Here is a 20995-nt window from a genome sequence, read left to right as displayed (position 1 = left end):
TTACACCCACAACAATAAAAATTAAATACTTTCCAGCCACTGGGTAATAAAGGCTTTCACAGTAAATTATTAAAATTTCTATTCCAGCTCTCAAAGGTCAATATCCTCAGAGCTCACAACTCCTGCAGCATTTCTGAAAACAAATACTGATAAGCATCTCTTTTGTGTCAATTCTAAATTCACATGTTTTAGCACTCCACAGTTTGGAAGTCCACCCACCAATGTAAACAGTAGCAGCCTCTGCACTAGCAGGCAAATCCGTGCAAAGCAGCAGGATCAACAACAGCAGCAGCTCCAGCAGAGTGAACAGTCATGCAGCAAACAAGACAAAATGAAAGGACGGGACAGGCGGGGTTACTGGCTGATGCATCCCGCTAAGGGGGCAACCTACAGTGCCTACTGTGACTGAGCAGCATGGCATTACTGGGGTGGTAGCGGTATTTCACCGGCAGACTGCGGGCCCGGTTCAGCCGACTCTCAGCCAGGGATCTGCCCATCACGTCTCCTGGACCTGAGATACTGAGGCGCAGTTTCGAGGGGTCAGGCCCAGGCCCCAGCCCCATGGGGAGCAGACTTCCTTTACGGTTATTAACGAGGGGGATGTTGATTGTGCCCGGGTTGACCACGGGGTCCTGGTTGGGGTGCAGGTTGTTGGGAGGGAACGCATTTGAGGTGATGGAGGTGGAGATGCAGCCGGTGGTTTTAACTGATCGGTTTCGAAAAGGTCTAACTTCATCCATTACTGTCAAACAATGAAGAATAAAAAGTGTGAGAAAGCCTGTATTGATAAATTAGTTACTGATTAAACTATTGTGTTAAACTGTAGAAAATTAACTAGTGTTATTTTTGTGTTAAATTATAGAATTGTCTTACAACAAAATTCATCATTTTACTGTAGGATGTTAACAAGCCAAGAGGTAACTAAGAAAGACATTCACTAATTTGAAATAAATATGTGATAGCCTAATTAATTATGTGAAAAATTCTCATTTCAGTTTTGATTAAGTAATTTCTGAAAGTCAAAAATCCATGCCATAAAAACAGGAATCATTTACCATCTTTCTAAAACTGGTGTTGAAACTTCATATTTATTCAACATCTCTTATCTACTTGGCACACGCTCCAAGTGAAATGTTCACAGCGACATTTGCTTTGCATTTGTGACAAACATGAATTAATAAGAAGCCTCGCAGTTTTATTTCTCTGTTGTGCTACACTTTCTGGTAGAACAAAGCAGAGACATGACTTGGCTAAAGTCAGTCAAATCCAATCAGATATTGTGTCATTTCAAGTATAATGTGTAGCACGTACTTCCATTTCAACAAATATAAAACTAGAACTAATAATTTATAATATTACTAATTCAAAAACTTTTTATCATTAAACATTTAAAGGATTCATGTTGGATTATGTATAGAAATGTGGTTTGCAGTCATTCTATTCTCAAATAGGACATTTACATGCTGGTTTTTACTTACTTTAACTTTGACAGTAATCACAGTATGAACCTGCTGTGTCTAATATGAGAATAAATACTCATGTGCATGTAGAAACACATGTACACCTGATGTTCACCCAGCCGTCCCACCACACCCACATACACACACACTATACGACTGAGGTTGCAGAGTCAACCCGTATGTTTGTATGTATTGAAGGGGTTGTAAAGTTGAATGGGAGAGGCAGAGTCCTTTTCCTCTCTTTGGTAGAAGGGTGGTTGGTTGGTTGGTTGTTTGGAGGAGAGCATGCTTGGGTGGCCCTGGGCGATAAACAGACGTTTATCCCAGCCGTCAGCTGCCTCCTTGATTTACGGGGCGCCACCGATAGCTCCTGGATTCATCTGGCCCTTGTCAAACACGTGCAGCGTTAGAGAGCGCTCACCCGCCCTGGCAGGTCCACTGTGCATCCTGAACAACCCAGACGGCAACTGTCCCTTCCTGAAATGCTAATCACATGATGGTACTGTCCTGCATGCAAGCCTTATCAGATCGCCGTGACCCAATGTAAACTGGATGATGAGGCAGAGGAATAACAACTAAAAATGTTTACTTTTGCATGTGAGCTAAGCTGGCTTTGCCTCTACAGGGTTTGCTGCATGAGCAAGCTTTGTTCTTCATGTGCATTGCAACTGCATGAAAAAGCTTTTTTTATGCCATGCATTGTTGTTTTGCTACTGTTAAATATGAGAATAAAACTGATATTATGACTGCTGCGATTCCTTGTAGTTCTGCTAAGAGGCAGCCACTATTTCAAAGAAGAAACAAAAAAATGTATTCAATATCCATATGCTTAATAAGAACAAATACATAAAATAAAAATATACATATAAAACGTTAGAGGTGACAAATAGCATTCCAAAACTAAAATTTATTCTTAACCAGTAGAGTAAAAAGTAATGCATTTAACAATTATTTACCAAAGATTTACCTAAATTGCAATCAGCTTTGAATCGAACGCCAGCCTCTTTTTGACTTCCACTGTTCCCTGGTGTTGTAGCGCCATCTGCTGCTACATGCAGCACAATACAAAAAAAATATTTCATGGGACTACATGGTTTATCAAACACAAAATAATTTCTTTTCAGTTGCTATTAATACCAGGAATTCATTACTTTAATTTCCTGTCAACATATGCTGAAATGATTAGATGATAGGTAAGTTAGCTGAGTTGAACATTGACTTTAACACTGGTTAAACTGTGAGTTTACTTTGTCTCCGTATAAGACACAAGACAACATCAGTATATTCTAAAGGAATAAGGGACAAGGAAGCAAATACTAAAGCAAAGCATCAGTACTAATTATGTTAAATGACATAGTGAGGGGTGGAGCAGAATGGAGAAGGACAGAGAAACACACTTACGTGATCTGACATATCCATTATACTTATATTTGGCTGAGGAGAATGCAAAGACAAGTGGCAGGTCACACAGAGGGAGAAATGATGTAATGAAACAGGCACATTAGGAATCAACATATGAGCGGTGGACGGCAATTAGATCAAATGTAACTATGATGAAGTATAAAAAATTTAAATAATGGAAAAACCTAACGGTGGTGATGATTCAAGTGTGGCATGATGGCACAAAAAAGACTGACAGGTAAATGAAATTAACTGTCCATTCTCAGAGTGAGCCATGCTTTCAGGAAAGTGTATTAAACCTGTAATGAGATGTAATGACAGTCTAATGGCTGAACTTTTCAAAAGAGCTAAATTTGAGGGTACACAGTTTGAGTAGTAGATTAAACAATGTAATGTTTCTCATTTAGAAACTCGTTCAATTTGACTTTTTACATTTAGACTTGAAATGTTATGAACATTGTGAGGTCTGTAGACAACAAATAAAGCCACCATGGGAAACAAAGACAACAACTACATACTTGAGTGCATGTAGGCGTCCAAAACACAGATAGCAGACGCTCGCTACTCAACACAGCCGCGCTAACAGAGCACAAATGCAAAGAGACTTGATCTTTACATGCAGTCTGGATTACAGTTTATGACCTTGACTGAGGAGGTACTGAAGACTGGTACCGATAGAAGTACTGGACAGGGGGCACTTGAACTGAGCTCTGAGCTGCTGACACTCCCCACTCTTTCCCAGAGTCTCTTCCAGCAGTAAAGGTCACAGTGAGGGCCCAGGGCTGGCCTATGACACAGATCCTCAAACAGGGACCCACAGTGGCCCTGGCATCTGTCTCTAGCAATCTGCTCGCACCGCAGAGGCAGCAGACTAACTGGCTAGCATCTGGGGCGTAGCGAGGTGGCATAGGACAGAGGGTAGAAGGGGGGGAACCAAGCCTGCCTGGTGGACAGGAGCTGTCAGGGCAAGTTTGGTGACGGACCAGCAGGGCTGGGAAAATGAAAATGCAAACATAATTTCCGTGTCAGGATAGATAAGGTCCCCAGCAATGAGATGCAGATGCACACACATGCACGGACACAGATATACAAGTGCATGTTGTTACACACACAAAATGCACACATGCACGCGCACACACACAGCCCAGAAGGCTGTGGACTAGCCGAAAGCATCTCCCGAGCCCTGGGTCCCCAACCCTTGTCCATAGCCCAGCTTTATAGAAGCGTCAGCCTCTCCATTATATAAAAGCTGTCACGTCTCTAGCTTTTCTCTCTGAAGGAAGCTGGTCGACTGTGATGATGGTCAGGCCACAAAGAAAGACCATATGTAACTAATATACAGACCAAAAATAAACTTCTGATTCAGCTGAACAACTCAAAATAACTTCTGAGGTAATATTTTAAAACTTCAGTATACACAACCACACAATGGGGAACTATATTTTGTACCCTACTCTACATATATAATTTGTGCTTTGAACTGTATTTTTAACTACTCACAAGTAGTAGAAACTGCTCGCCTTTGCTCTCTTCTGTCCATTTTTTCCACCTCTTTATCTGCAAAAGTGTCCTCCTCTAATTCAAACTCATGTCTCTCATTTTATTTTCACTCCAATAATTCACTGCCTGACCAAAGTTTCTATATGTATGCTCTAGTAACAGAAAACTGCATTAATTTAGTTAGCTCATTTGTCCAGAGATTGCTCTATGTGCACAAGAGTTTATCCATAAAGCAACACAGAGGTTTATGTTTACATCACCATTAATGTGGTCTCTGTGTTGCACTATATATTTGTGTGGTCTGAATGTGACTTGCATCAGGGTGCATTAAATGAAAGAGTGCTATCCAAGGAATCAATTATCCAAATACTCGGTCTAGAAAAATCTGGTTCAGATGTACAAGAGCATGAAGTCATCATGGATAAAGATGTCTTATCCTCTCAGTCTGGTGGAAAAAAGACGGGAAATGGGGAGAGGAAATCCAACAATCCCTGACTGACAAAGCCCAATGCACTCTTTCACTAAACTCACTTTGTTCAGACAAAGTCAGAGTTAAAAAGGGAAAGAAATCTAAGACAGAGGAGGCTTTCCTTAAATCCTGCAGGGGGTTGAGAGAGAAGTGAGATCAGTAACCATGTAATGGCCAGTAATTGGTACCGAGGGATATCAGCGCAGGCCCAACTACAAGAGGCCAAGCCAAACTCATCATGGCATGTTTGACACTAATCTAGGCTGAGTCGGCAGACGGTGGGAGAATGTTGAGAAGGAAATCAGATCTGTATGTCTGAACCCAAGGCTTTGATAGCTAGTCCTACTGCTGCCATGTCTAATTGACAGACAATTTAGTATTTCCCATCCACTCAAAAGGAAAACTGAAAGGAGCAGGATCTTCCAGGAGCTTTCGTCCTCCTACCTTTTCTTTATCAAGCCAACTATTTTGCTTCGCTCCCTTTTCCTTATCTATTTTCTTGTCCTCTTTCTAACCATACAAAACAACTCTCACCCCCCATTTAATTTTCTTCTCCTTCCTCCTTATTCTCCTCCCTTCTCCCAGTGTATGTGTCGTAGACTGTTAAAGTCTAAAGGAGAGATACACTACTTAAGACAATTGCGATCACAGGCTGAGCAGGACATTTTACACAATAAAATGTGCAATTTGAGACTTTCTGTCCCAAAAAAGGTGTTAATTGTGGGCAAAATTGTATGTGTCCTTCTTTAAAAAATGCCTAAAAGAGTGAAAGGGCATTTCAGTTGCTTGAGATATTAATAGTTACTTTCCTGAACTAGTGTCATCAATAAAAACACGTTTTAATATCGGTGTTCTGCTCCTCATTTATCAGGCTTGACAAGACTGTCAGAAAACACCATTTCAAATGTGATTTTCTCTTATCTTCTGCATTAAAGTGAAACTAAAAACTTTGCACAGTAAGGTAAGGTTAAGTCAAAGGTAAAAAAAAAGTTAAACAAAGGCAAAGCCGCTTTAACTGAAAAGCGTGCAAACTGAAAACAGTGTTAACTCAGGTTCATAAGGGCCTTCAAAGTAAAGATATGACATAATTTAACAAATATTATCAATAAATTACAGCATAAAACCTTGAGAATAAATAATACGTTCCATTTTTATATATAATGATGTCTTACCTTACATAGTTCAAAACACATCAAATCCAATAGTGATATTATCACACAACTGCATGGCTGATGCAGCATGCGGTAGCCACATGTCTAACACCTACAGTACTGTACAGTACAGCAGCACCACAGAGCCACACCACCACTTACCCACCACACATATTACACTCATGAAATAAAACTAGTAATGTCAAATGAAAATGATAAATGACTAAAGAAAATAGTGATGAAACTATAAATACACATATATAAATAAAAGAAAATGAGGAGATTAACTGTTAAACCTTATAACAGAAAAAAATGGCAGATAGATAGATAGATAGATAGATAGATAGATAGATAGATAGATAGATAGATAGATAGATAGATAGATAGATAGATAGATAGATAGATAGATAGATAGATAGATAGATAGATAGATAGATAGATAGATAGATAGATAGATAGATAGATAGATAGATAGAAAATGAAAGAAGCAAACACAATACATCACTGAGTAAAAATTGTTCATAAACAAAAATAAATTCACGTAAGCCACAGCTACAGGAACTATGGAGTCACAGTAAACATATCACACCACTTAGACGACATTACAGACACTTACACGTACGGTACCTCTGCATGGTACAATACACGGAGCACACACCACAGACATGTAACAGCATGTGTTGGGCGGTGTAACTTACAGGCACGTAAAGTGGTTGCGCAATCATGAACAGAGACAGAGGAAAGTGGGTAGGCCCTCTGAAGGGTGTCCATGTTACTATGTACACTGCCTGACATGCAAGAGCAGTCTTGCTCTGAATGGCCGCAATCAAAACAACATGCCAGTTTCATTCGTTTGTAGACGGACATCTTGGCTACAGTCATGTTTTGGGATGAGAGGAGAGGAAAAGCAGCAGGTTAATGGCAAAAAGGAGAAATATTCATCCAGGGGAAGTCGGAAGCTAACTTCATCAGAAAGTGCAAGCCTTAGCCACCTGCTCCCACAGACTTGAGCCCCAGATTAAATAAACACACTCAAAGCGCCAAGATTTATTTAAAAATCCAATTACTTTTAACTCAGCAAGTCGTCCATTTAATTCCTTTTTTAAATTTCTTGTCTGAGAAAGCATAAGTAAAATTTTGACACATTACAATATAACAATATTAATAATAGTCATTAATAATATTATAATCATATGTCAGCACATTATTTCTTGTCTCGAGAGGTCAAGCTGTGTGCTAAGGCTGTAACAGGTCAAAAGGCAAAACTATAACAGTGGGGAAGAGGGGTGAGGAGAAAGGGGAGAGGGAGGGAAGCATTCAGGGAAGAGAGGCATGAGCAATGTCTTCAGCAGCAAACCTCATACAATGTTTCATACATTTGTACATCCTCTATCCATGTGGCTAAAGGAGTGGATCACGTACCTGTATCCCATCATGCAGCTGTAGCGGCTCTGTCCAAGGCATCACACTATTCTACTGGCTAGACCGGCCAATTCATGCTACTGTATATTCAAACCTGCAGTTTCACTGCTCCACTCACCAAGGGAAGCTTCACTCTAATGTGCATGTGTGCATAAATGGTGTGTCTAGACAAAAGATACATTATACAGATGTTTACATATTAATACAGATGTAATATCTCTGCGATTCTGTGTCAATTTAAAGTGAGATTATGCAACTTATGTATCTTTTGAAAGAGGAAATAACATTCTTCCTCTTACAGATGGAAATTTGAAAGTATAAGTAATAAAATGCACCATTGCTCTGTTCAGTACACTCAGGGGTTTTAATAACACAGCCTAACATGGTCTGGTATGACTAATGGCTTATGGTGGCTAATGTTAGCAAACGTTAGCAAACTTCAGATAGACACTGCTGTGTCGGACATTACGCTAACTTGATTATACTGGTTTGTTTGTATCTGGAGCAGTTTCAATTGTGATGGGTTGAGAAGCAGAAACTATGTTGATTTTTCTAAATAAAAATACTGACTGTGCCATTACATATACATGTCTTTTTTAATTGTAAATAAAATCAGGGGATAAAACATGACAATAAGTAGGGTAAATGAGAGTCTCTTATCTAGTATTTCCAAATTCACTCTCAAGGGACAAAATTAAGGGGAAAATGCATTTCAACATTACATTTCAGCATTCAATTTAAACTAGGGAAGTGATATATTTTTTCAAATCTCACAAGTAATGTCTAAAACATTAGGAGCCCAAGGATCATTGCAGGTCACAATGGCATTTATTACACATAAGTGGGCCTACATCATCACTTACTTACTGTATATTACAAAGATCAACACCAATCCCATAATGACTGTTGTATCAAAGTATTTCATTGATGTTTCTTTTCAATTATCGTCCTTGTAAAGAACTGGCAATTTGGAGACTTGGTGCTCTTGTTCAGGTAAGACTGGATGTGAAAGTAGTATTACACAGCAATAAACTACTCAACTACTAGTCAGCCTGCAGCCAAATTACTGTAAGCAGGCAGTTTCTGTCTATGCGATGTGTGTGTGTGTGTGTGTGTGTGTGTGTGACTGTGTGTGTGACTGTGTGTGTGAAGCTCTGAACCCTGAGGGAAGTGGGAGTGAAAGTCCCCAGAGTAGCACATCTAGATTGCTGTGACTCTGGGCAGAAACAGTCCCTGGTCCCCATTCCCTCATTGCCAAGGTGCAAACAGACAGCAGACTAATACTGTCTGGCACCTTTACACAGACACTTTCAGCATGTTTGACTCTGAGTCACATCAGAAAATAAGATCTTGAATGAAGTAATATGTTTCAGCTTCTGGCAAAGGAAAGAATGGGAAATGCAGATCATAACCCATGGGATTGAAGGCATCAGGGACTGTTGTATCCTGTGGCATGCACATGTGCCTTATGAGCATGTAATAAGCATGCAGAAAATGTCATTTAGGTCTCAGCAACAAGGAGAGGTACAGAGATAACTGTTCACAGTATTGAAACAGTTTTGGGGGCATGGCAGACAAGTGCAGTGAGGCTATCACTTCATGCTGAAATTTCTTTACTTCAGAGTTTTCGCCTGGGCATTCAGACCACAGTACATGGATCTTACGATGTAGATTATTGACACATGGAAGGAGAGTAATGTAAAACACAAGACACACACACACTGACAATGTCTTTGACTTCTGACTTCACAAATACCCAGATTCCGGCCTACAATTATAAGGTGTTCATTTCAGGGCATTCCTAATTGAAGATTCAACATGACGGCCGCCCTGATAAACTGTCTGCATGGGTTTGATCAGTCACCATCTCCTGTAATCCATCAAGGCTCTTCTACTCAAACAGAAGCTATCAGGGCACTATGTTGAATATGAAGGATGTCCCAAAGAAAGCACCATTCTGATATATCCCCCTAAAGCGTCCTTATTCAGCAAGAGTGCAAGGAAAATACTGATACTGTTACAGTAGCTCAAGAGTTGAACTTCTGAAAAATAACAAACATAGTAGTTTAGACTTTGGGCACACAGCCCTCGCAATAACCCAACTACACCATATCATGTAAACTTATTCATGTAACATGTCAATTTGTCAAACTCTAGATTCAGTTTTTGATCAAATGTATTAGCCCAATACACAGAAACACACAGATTTGGTCCTTGCATTTTTGCTGAACAGGTTTCAGGGGATCTGAGTTTCCTCTACAGACATCACCATTTGAATGTTGTATTATTGGACATGACTCTGGCAGGGCACCGCCATCTAGTGGCAATCTAATGCTATGACACTGTGTATTGCTCGTGGACTTTTCATCGAGTACAGCGAGTACAAAAAGAAAAAAGAAAAAAGGGCCCAACGACTGACCAGATTTGAAATGCACAAGACTGGTGTGGTGATTCCAATTCTGAGAGGAACTAATGGTCTCTTAAACTTCAGCCCGAACAGGGCGAGGACCCAGAGTTTAGAAAGGGGCTGAGATCACAGAGAAGTGGGGCAAAGGGGAGACCAGATTGTTTTGATTGTGTTTTGGCAACCTAGCTCGTTAGGATTTGAAGAACTTCCCGCAAGGACTGCTCTCTGAAAGTACAGCCACATACAAAACTTCCTTTGACAAAAAGCAGATCAATTTAAATCTCAGTGGTTCTTGTTAATTTTCTTCCCCTTGTGTTAGCTCTCCTCTATGATTACTGTATGACATCTCAGATTTTTATTACATTCCTTCTGTACTTTCTTGGAGCATGACACTATAAGGAGGTTAATCATGGGTAATGACATAAGACTTGTGGCAGATTGGCTTCCAAATGCAAAATATGAGTTTGGTTTGATGATCAAATAGTGAGGAAAAACAGCAGAGCTCATCGGCCACATCCGATTAAGTCACACTCTATTTAATTGTCATTTCCAACTAGTAAAAGCATCAGCTAACTGGGCCGATGATGAGGAGGCCTGATGCTGGTGTGAGTTTGATTTCTGCTATTTTGGTTTTGGTCTGGTCTGAGCACAGTGTAGAAATGAGAGGCGAGGAGAGGGATGCAGAAGCTACACTGGTACATGCAACATAGATACATTATACTATTTGCTGAAGAGGAAAAACACTTGCACTGCACTCTGGGTAATAGTACACCCATTTTCTTTTTACTCACAATAAATCACTACCAGTGAGTAGTTAAAATAAAGTGGCGTTTTCCAAAGGCAGCAGGGAAGGAAATACATGAAAAGTGTGTCACTGGTCATAAAGAAACATGGGAAAAACAACAGAAGAGAACAAAACATGATAGAACAGAACATACTGTAGGACAGACTTCCATTGCAGTAATGGAACTGTCATCTTTCTAAATGCAACTCTCTTGTTGGCAACAACTGTAATAAGATAAAACATAACATCATGTCCATCACCAGAGTCTGAGACATGAAGATATTAAGAAAGCAAAGAGAAGTAAACAGTTGATCTAAATGAAACTAGAGTGTGAAAGGCCTGTTGATTCTATTGAGCTGGGAGAGCAAAAAACTGTCTGAATAATTGAACTGACACAGACAAAAGAAGGAAATGGTGGATATCTATTTTAAAACCATGCTTTGTCTACTTACTGTAATTGTCTGTGACCTTTTGTGGAAATATGGGATATTCACCTGAATTATTTATCCAGTGGCTAACATGTCCTGACAAGTGACTACTCTACATAGGTCAGGTTATATTCATGTGCTGTTCCTGCCTTAATGGTAATGTTATGCCTGCATAAAAAAGGGCAAAAAATATCAATTTGACTGGGGCATTTGTGTATTGTGAAAAGTCTTAAATTTAACAATTAACAGCACAGTATGTCTATGACACGTTTGTAAAATTACAATTATAAATTATGTTTTTCAAGTGTCCCAGACATCGATGGGATATCATAACTCATCTTACTGTATATGTTTTCTTTTTTGTCTGTACAGCAGTCAACTAATACAATTTCAGCTCTATCTACTGTACCTTTCTCACTCATTTTACTATACATTCTCAGTTTGCGTAGATAAAGTATTTATTCAATGGTTAAACCAAAAAGAAAACACACTCATAGATCACAACACCTACGTTTCAACTAGGAAAACAAAACAAATCAGATATTGACTGATGATCAACCCATAATGGATGTTATGGAAGTTCAAATGTGACCCATAATAAACACTTTCCTAAAGATATAATGGTGTGACAACATATATTACCTTTAAAACACAGTACCACAGTACAGAAGAACAATGACACAATGAGAGGTATAATATTAGTGTACAAACTAGTAAAATCTTAAGTATAATGAGACAGACAGACCCACAGGTAGGTTTTGGAGTGAGAGGAAGGGAAGGAGGGGTGTCGATGGGGCAGAATAAAGGCACAGCTACTTACGTCGTTTGCAGCCACACTTCTTGATCCGCTTAGGGTCTGTGATGTCGTCATGACAAGCTTTGCAGTAGAAAAATGCTCTAAAAGTGACACAGTAAAAATGTTTAGCACTTAAAATAATCTGTCCATTTTACACAATTAGTGATCAGTTGTTCATCAGGATGGCCGGATTACCTCTTTACTTCTTTGGCATCACTGGCAATAAAGAATCCCAGTGTTCCCTCCTGCATCTTGACATGGTTGCCCGGGTTGATGAGGATGCTGGGTAATCAGAGAAATAGACACATCATGCTCATTAACTTCTGAACAACACTCTGCTCATGCACACAACATGCTAATCAAGAGGAATGGTACACACACTTGTTGAAGCCGTTAATCGGACCTGCACTGCGCTTATCTAGACTGTGTTTTTTTTTTTTGCATCATTCTCAAGAAATCATCCCTGTTAAAGTTCTGAGTTGTGTTGTGTCCTATATGTTATCATAAAAACACACCTGCTCCTCTGATTTTGGGCAATTTGCTGATGTGATACTCACATGAATGGACAGAATGTACAACAGCACATTGAATTTTAATTCTTTTCTTTACAGAATGGTATTGGTTTGCCCCGGGGTGAGAAGTGGGACAGAGATGTACAAGTAAAGGGACAAGGGGCAGAAAGAATTAAAATTATGGCCATGGAGTGGTTTTAGTCTCAGCACTCAGATACAGTCATCTAGTCAAAACAAATGTTATGATGGCCACAGGGACATGGCTGTAGTACAGAGAATGTACAGTAAGTGTCATTATTGTGGTTAGTATTTGACAGTGGGGTGCAAGGGAATGAACAGCTCTTTTTCTTGTTGATACTAGGCTGATTCTAGGAAAAATAAATAGGAATAAGGAAAATAAAACTGGTGGAGTCCAGTCCAACAGTGGATTAAGTTCCCTAAAAATCAGTAGTGACTCTGCTCTGTTGAATTATAGTATGAAAATAATTACAATGCATGTCCAGCAAGGTCAATATTGACTTAATATTTTATTCCTTATATTTATATTTGAAGATACAACTATAAAAAAAATGTACAGCATGCTGAACAACAGCTGCACTAAAAATAAATATCTCAGCATATATATTAGACAAACTATTTTTTATTATGAGAGGGACTTGATGTAATACCCTAAGCACTTTAAGCAACTGGCTGTATCATTCCCCATTAATTAGACTGAGACAAAGAGTAGACACCACACACACATACTGTACGCTCACACACACGCACACACACCCTGGTCATTAATGGTTACCTGTGGGCAACAATCATCAATGATGTGAGTGTGAACTAAGAAATCAAAACACTGAACCCACAAACCTTTAAGGGTCACACTCCTTCAAAATACAAGCCCAGATGAAAGATGATGAATATTTGATTCTTCTTTTCTCATTTACTCTATTTTAAACTAAAACTGTCCTCAATTTGTGACAATAAAACTTATTATATGGCTAAAAAAACTACTGTTACCAACTACTTTTAGGAACTATTTTTAAAAGAGTTTGTTATCTATATCTAGACTCAGGGCAGAAGTGAAGTAGTATATCCAAGAAAACATCTATCTCACTACATCTTTCCTCTGGGCTCTGGAAAAGGCTACATTGGAGAAAATAAAGAAAAATATTAAGGGAGCAATTGAATCCATATACATATCGGGCTGTGATCAAATTGCACCAGTCATGCAGATCAGATTGTTCTTTCCACATTTTCCTTTGCAAGAAGTAAAATATCATCTAACATTCACTCAGATTGAATGGCCCCCAGAGAAATAAACAGGCATTACACCTTGGCATGCTCTTTAATGAAAATAAATGAAAGAAACAGATCAAATCAAGACAGTTTCACAAACATTGCTGCCCAAATCTGAGATTTTACAGGTGTATCTATCCAAGACATTTTTCTTCAGTCGGGTGCAAACTGGTGAATAGAAGCTTAAAAAAGCATCAGAACCTCATATTGTGAGCAACAAGGCAAGCATCAAACACCTTATGTGATAGTGTCATAGCATGCAGTTACTAAACAGCATGAAAAGGACAATAATCAAGCTGAAAGGCATAGCCACTGCAGTACAGATATAGGGACAGGTACGTAGATGCAGACGGTTGCAGTAACTTCTGTGCAGTTGGATTGTTTCTCAAACACCAAACTGACAGGAAGTGACCTCACTTAAGAACATCTACTCAAGTGACGCACGAGCATGATTGTACATAGTGGCTGAGACAAAAATGCACACGCACGCGCACACACAAACTCTCCCTCTCAAGGTAATCACACACGTATGCAGACGCACATACATGCAGAGATGGATATACATTTACACTGAGGAGATGAGAGGGTGATGGAATGCTAAAGTGAAATGAGGGGCACTTGTGAACAATGTAGCCTATGGTTATTAAATTTCAGTTTGGATAAACTTAATGCTATCCAAATTCAACAGCCCCATGCCTTTCCTAGTGTGTGAAATGATAAAGAGAAAACAAAGATTGGTGAGTTGCTGCTGGTGTAATAAAACCATGAAGAAAAAGACATGCTATTATATCAGCCACTGCCTACAGCAATGGCAGATAATCAGTCAACTTATTCCAAGATTAAATCCAAAATGTGGAACAACATATTATCAGTGCTTATCGACACCACATCTGAGGTCTAAGATATGTGTATACAAACTCCTCACTGATTCTGAGTCAAAGAATCATTAAATACTGTTCTGGCAATGATTTAAAAACACAATGAGTGGAATAATCAGCTTGGCAAAGCTCACATACAGTAGGGTAACAACTAAGCAACACTGAAAAAAACTGAAAGTGAGAGAAATAAACTAAGCAAAGGACTGGTAAAGGACAAAACTGAAAAGATCAAATAAGAGGTAGATATGGAGAGGGTGAGCATTTGGCCTTGGTACACCAACAACAGCAAAGACAAAGAAACAGCACTTCTACAAACATGTCCAATTTATCTATCCTCTCTCTGCCTGCAAAGAAGTTAGTGCATTAAGCACAAGGGACACCATAAAAAAAGAGTTAGAAAAAGAGGCCTGTGAGATAGTGTTTGGAAAAATATCCTTGGGGAAACTCCCAAAGTCAGAAGCTTTAAAGTGGTGGAGATTGGGTGGAACTTGGGAAGTAAGATAAGGTAGAGGGCATACCGCTTTCGGCTTCTGCAAACAACAAGAAAACATCTCAAATCAAACAGTTATCATGAACATAAAAGAAGAGGAGAATTACTAATGAATTACTAAGAATATCTCTGCCAGCTTAGTAGGTACACCTTATATGGCGGCACGTGGCGCAACTCTGTATAGACACATAATTCAGTTATTCCATGCTTGTCCAATGGTAAGGTCCTTGCACCTAAAAATGACTGCTTACTAAAAAAATTCTGTTTAATTTCAATGGTGGTTATCTTTTGACAAGGGCATGATTAAATCAAATGGCACTGAAAATTGTGGCAGTACATTTTCTAGAAAAGAGCTGTAGGTATAAGGAAAATTATGCCTTTGTGTGGCGTCATCAAAATCATTATAAAAAACTAATAAAGTATGCTCAAAAAGGTATGTTCAATAACTTAACTATCTTGAAATAATTAAGACCACAGACAAAAATTAACGGGATAAATTCTAGAGTAGGATCAAATATGTACACAGTTTCATCATGTCAAAATAGTTTTAGCTTGTAATGTCAAAATGACCATCATTTGCCATGCAACCTTGCCAGTACACAAAAACATTTGACACAGGTGAATGGGGAAGGGTGGGTGGGATTTGGCAATTGAGATTACTGAAAAATAGTACTTCATGTTGTTATTGGTGATAAGACTGACACTGATGTAGAGGTAGTGGTTATCATACAGACTGAACACGGACACAGTAGAATCAAGTTAAGGAAACACATGACATAAAATTCAAATGTGCAGCAAATCGGTTGTTAAGGTGTGAAAGTATTTCTGAATTGACAGCCTAATAAAATCGAAATAAGACAAAAAAGGGCCAGATGTTTTAAATTTCACAGTATCAGACTTGTGGCTATGTAGTTACCTCCACAAGGACATACAGTCAGTATTTCAGTCCCATTTATTTGTTTGCCAAATAGCAGGATATCTCAAAAAGTTCAAAAGATTTTGTGGAACGTTAGGCCATGAGGCCAAATTTCTGCTAATCTCTCATGTACTACTGCACTTTAATGAAAGGTTCTGGCACACTAAAATGATGGATAAACATTGTAAACATTTTCTTAAACATTATTAAAACAAAAAAACAATATGATTGTGCAGCCTTGGCAGAGGTATGTGTTCTCTGAGTGCTTTCTAGTTGTGTTATTGTGTGCACTGATGCTTTGTCATTAAGTAAGGTAATGTGCATTTACCGTTTTAGAAACAAATTCAACCTAGTAAGCATAAACTTGAAAAGGTAACTCACATTGGCATTCTATCATTCAAATGTCATTCATCAACTTAAAGGTCCAGTGTGTTTAATGTCATCAAATGTAAAATGAATATCAAAATTATTAAAGCTGCAAAGAGGATTTGGGTAAAAATATAAGACATTTTATTAGAAGATCCACTTGAAGCCAGTCACACAGTAGTTCACTTTTACCACATTTGTACCTGATGTTACTAGAAGAAAGATCCAATATACAAACCTGCTCTCTCTCTGCTCAGACTTGTATTCGATGGCAATAAGCAACAGCTTCAGCTTCACATAACACAGCCTGTAAAACATGTGCACTCATTAGAGGAGAGCAGTATCTAAGCAAATGACTGATGTGTTCAAACACCTTTGAATTTCACATCCCTACATCCCCAAAGTCCCTTTTTTTTCCCTTCACTTCAGAATTGGTAGCTACCTACCACTGACGGTGGGCTTGCTGAGTGAGGAAAGAGTGATACTTACTCACAGACAGTGGGGAAGGAGAGGCCCACAAAGGCACTGGACAAGTACTCTGTGTACATCTCATTAGCCACTCCTTCTAGGTAATACTTCTGCCATGTGTCTTCCTCAATCTGACAAAAAACAAGCACGGAAATGTCACATGTGAGGATAAAAAAGGAAGAAAAAAGCAACACTGTTTTCCTTCCAATAGTGGCCCAATGTGGTCTCCAGACGTTCCGCCGCACAACATCAGCCTGGTCATTATAAGCTGATCCATCATCTTTATTGCATGAGAACAGTTCTTTGATAGAGACAAGCACCTCTTCAATTTTGAGTCACAGAAACACTGGAGAGATTTCATATGAAATGTCACAGTAAAATATGATGTGCCAGGACGACTGAAAACACCTTCAATCCCTGAATAAATCATCTAATTTACAAAAATGCAATGTGAGAATTCATTCATCGATATTACTTCAGTCTGTTCAGAAGAAGTGACTGAGACAAGGCAAGTTAATCTTGTCCTCTGTGTTACCTCAATGAAGGATCTCATGGAGAAGAGGTTGGCTAGCATGGTGGACAGGCCCTGGGCCAGACAGCTCTGGGCTATGAAGCCTGCCTTCAGCTCCGCCAAGCAGATAGCATCGTCACCCTCCTTCCAGTTCCAGCTTGGAATGTTCAGCAGATGGGCCTTCATCACACGACAGGCAGAAGAGGTCACAAGACACAGAAAACTGATCAAATGATTCATATTTCTTAAAGGAATACTTTGACATTTTGGGAAATATGCTTATTTGCTTTCTTGGATAAGAAGATTGATACCCATGTCTGCATGTTAAATTTAGAGCTACAGCCAGCAGCCGGTTAGCTTAGCTTAGCATAAAGACTGGAAACATGGGGTAATAGCCAGGGGCAAGTCCAGATCACCCATTACCCTAAACTATGATTGGCAATCTGCCTGGTCAGAGGCAGGACCTTAGTTTGGACTTTCATTTCTAAAATATTTTAAAACTTCATAAAGTTTATAACAGAATAGTTATAATTAACAAATGTATCTTGGGCTGTGTTGCAAAAGGCAGCTTGTAGCTTTTGTGGCATTTCACTGTAGCACATTTTCTGTAAGAAATTTGTATTGTAGATTTGAAGTTTTGCACAATTTTGTTAATGCAATATTTTGTCCACACAGGCTTATTTATTTTAATTTTGTTGGTACTTTATACTGTGACTATATTTTTGAATGTGCATTGTTTTCTTTTGTATGTTGCTTACTTTTGGAGGTACAATTTCTTCTTGAGGACTTAAGAATAAAGTATGGAAGCCCCTAAGCCTACATTTGAATGGTGCCACTCTGTTGTGCTGTGATTGGTATGTCTATTTATTTTATAAATTTTAAACAGGAATGTAAGATACTGTAATATTAGTAATTAAAGTAGATATGAGAAATGGTAAATTAATGCTATTCTGACGTGTGTTTGTTTGTTTGTGTTTGTGTGTGTGTGTGTGTGTGTGTGTGTGTGTGTGTGTGCACGCGTACGTGCAACGCACATATTTCATGCCACCCCTGCATAAGTCAATGTCCCACTTGGGCCACCCCAGTCAAAAAAGTCTGGACACGCCGCTGGTAACAGCTAGCCTGGCTCTGTCTTGAGATGTATATAGGTTGCCAGGCAATATAAATGCATGTGTCAGGACAAACTCTGGGCAGTTGCCAGGCAACCAGCAAAGACTTGAGGAAGTTACTGGTCCCAGCCATGAAATAGACTAGGACATAATCCTTCGTAAAATGGCAAATTGTTGTTTTTAGAATAAGCTTATTTCTCAAAATTCCGAACTTTTCCTTTAATTTTTATAAAGCAATTTTCAGTTTGCTTAGAAGTCAGTCATTTGATAATAAATCATTAATTTAGCATTTACTACTACTATTGCTCTTAATTTTTACAGTTAGCCAACTCTCAGACACGTTAGGTATTTACAGAAACAAATGATAGTCCAGTGGAACTGTCAAGGAGTGTAACAAACAAAACGGCTACATTGTCATTTTCAAAAATGCACAAAGCTACCATATGTAAGTAATAGTTTCCTGAGAAAATAAATGATAATATAACAATATGTCTTTAAATGCCTGTTAACTTCAATGCTAAGCCACACAGTAACTTATTTAACTTTCATGACAGTAGTCAATGTAGCAATGAAAAGGTCCATTCATGTTATATGAAACAGTGAGACACACACATCGGTTGTAGAGCGGAATTGCTACCCGTGTTCAGGAAGAGCAGCTATGCAGCCATTTTGCTGGAGGCAAAAGTATGTAAACAAACTACGACACTTGCCCCCAGTGACACGAGAGGTAAGGAAATGGCCAATCAGAGACCGCCCTACAGTCTGCACTACATGATGCAGTCTGGAGCACCAACTTCGACATCACAGATCACATCAATGGATTCACTGAGTCTGTGGTGGATTTAATTTGTAAAACAACAGAAGCAACTGTACCCAAAACTACAGTTAAATAATTCTACAACCAGAAACCATGAATTACCAGAACCATCCGGGATGCCATAAATACACGTACTGCAGCCTACAATTTAGGGCTGCAGTCTGGAAACATGGACAATTATAAAGCAATAGTCTACAGTGTAAGAAAAGCACACATCCTCCACACCACCCTATCTCACCTGGACAAGAAAGGAAGCTATGTGAGATTGCTGTTCATTGACTACAGTTCAGCGTTTAACACTATAGTAACCACTAGTTCGCTCCAGGCTTGTAACAAAGCTCAAGGACCTGGAATTAAACACCTCACTGTGCATGTGGATCCTTGACATCCTGACGGGCAGATCCCAGGTGGTGAAGGTGGGTGGATACACCTTATCCACCCTCATCCTTAACACCGGAGCACCCCAGGGCTGTGTTCTGCTGTACGCCCTGTACACACACAATTGTGTAGCCACTTTCGACTCCAACACCATCATCAAGTTTGCTGACGACACAGCTGTAGTGGGTGTGATCACAGATAACAATGAAAAGGCCTACCTGAAGTAAATAGAGAAACTGACCCGCTGGTGTCAGGACAACAACCTACACCTGAACATGAGCAAGACTAAAGAGCTGATAGTGGATAGTGGAAGAAGCAGAGAAGAAGAAGAAGGGAAGGAACTACGGCAGAGGCAGTGCTCTATCCTGCCTAAAGGATATCTACACCAAGTGCTGCAAGAATAAGGCTAGGAGAATCATTAAGGATACACCTGGCCTGGTGTATCCTTAGCTCAGGAAGAGCTTCTACCCTCAGGCAACTAGGATTTTAAATGAGGTCACTGCCTAGGACTGCTTCATCCCCCAATCATACACATATATTTATTACTATTCCTATTCTATTTAAACTCCTTTAATGCACAAATTGAAGGAACTGGTGGAATTCCATTTCAATGTGATTGTACCTTGACAAATAAACTTGACTGATTGACTGAATGAAGTCAGGGTTGCAGGTTAACCCCTGTCATACACTTTCTGCCCTGTGAGGGAGGATTGAGAGCAGTCAAGATTAAGTGAAGCAATCTTATATATCACATGGCACCAAAACATCTTACCTTGTTGTGATATTGTAACATCTGTGTGATTATTCTGATCTTAGGATGGTAGTTCTTGATCGAAATAACCCTAGAAGATGAAAAGGAGGCAGACACATTGAACAATGAAAATGTAAAACCTTATCTAATCAGTTTCCACTGATTTCAAAGTCCAGAGGATACAATACCTCATGATGTTCGAGGCATCTTCAGCATCTGGATCTGCACAATATTTGTTGGCTAGGATTAAGCAGGCATCTGCTGACTCGATCTATGTGTAAAGGACCAAAGAAACAGATATGTTAACATTATTGTACATGTCAGTATTTATTAACATGCACAGAGTGCTTCTAACAAACTTTCTCACATAAAATTAAACAAATTAGTGGGTTTAACTCTGGCCAGTACCAATACAATTAGTCATATGATCAAAGTGCCACAGCCTTTTTTTACTTTTTCTTTTCACTCTTCTGTCTCTATCCATCTTGTTTAAGAAATGTAAAAAAAAAAATTGAAATGGATATCCCTATATTGTCATTGTTTTCCTCTGTTCCCTGTACCCACTAATTTGTTTTATTTTTAATGTACAACCTCAAAATTACTGATTTACTGAATGGATTTTTGCTCTTAATCTGTCAAATTTAATCTACACTTAAATTCAACAACTGTTGAGTATAATTTTATGTGATTTCAT

General features: G+C 39.0%; 1 protein-coding gene across 34 annotated transcripts in view; it reads right to left on the bottom strand.

Annotated features, from left to right (window-relative positions):
- Window positions 1-20995, bottom strand: part of kcnma1a (potassium large conductance calcium-activated channel, subfamily M, alpha member 1a) — a 142609-nt gene that overhangs the window by 26652 nt on the left and 94962 nt on the right. For 4 of the 34 annotated variants that reach the window (XM_044214232.1, XM_044214237.1, XM_044214255.1 and 1 more), the window contains 13 exons: window positions 20490-20572; window positions 20323-20392; window positions 17271-17426; window positions 16757-16866; window positions 16506-16574; window positions 15014-15025; window positions 12014-12100; window positions 11843-11919; window positions 10602-10610; window positions 6680-6853; window positions 2862-2894; window positions 2428-2508; window positions 392-742 (listed from right to left, as the gene is read on the bottom strand). In XM_044214232.1, coding sequence (XP_044070167.1) covers window positions 392-742; window positions 2428-2508; window positions 2862-2894; window positions 6680-6853; window positions 10602-10610; window positions 11843-11919; window positions 12014-12100; window positions 15014-15025; window positions 16506-16574; window positions 16757-16866; window positions 17271-17426; window positions 20323-20392; window positions 20490-20572 — 1312 coding nt within the window. The remainder of the gene's footprint in view (window positions 1-391; window positions 743-2427; window positions 2509-2861; window positions 2895-6679; window positions 6854-10601; window positions 10611-11842; window positions 11920-12013; window positions 12101-15013; window positions 15026-16505; window positions 16575-16756; window positions 16867-17270; window positions 17427-20322; window positions 20393-20489; window positions 20573-20995) is intronic. The other 30 variants (XM_044214266.1, XM_044214268.1, XM_044214260.1 and 27 more) reach the window with 23 other exon arrangements.

This window comes from Siniperca chuatsi, linkage group LG11 (assembly GCF_020085105.1).
Source record: "Siniperca chuatsi isolate FFG_IHB_CAS linkage group LG11, ASM2008510v1, whole genome shotgun sequence".
NCBI lineage: Eukaryota > Metazoa > Chordata > Actinopteri > Centrarchiformes > Sinipercidae > Siniperca > Siniperca chuatsi.
This window is presented reverse-complemented; position numbering and strand designations above follow the sequence as displayed.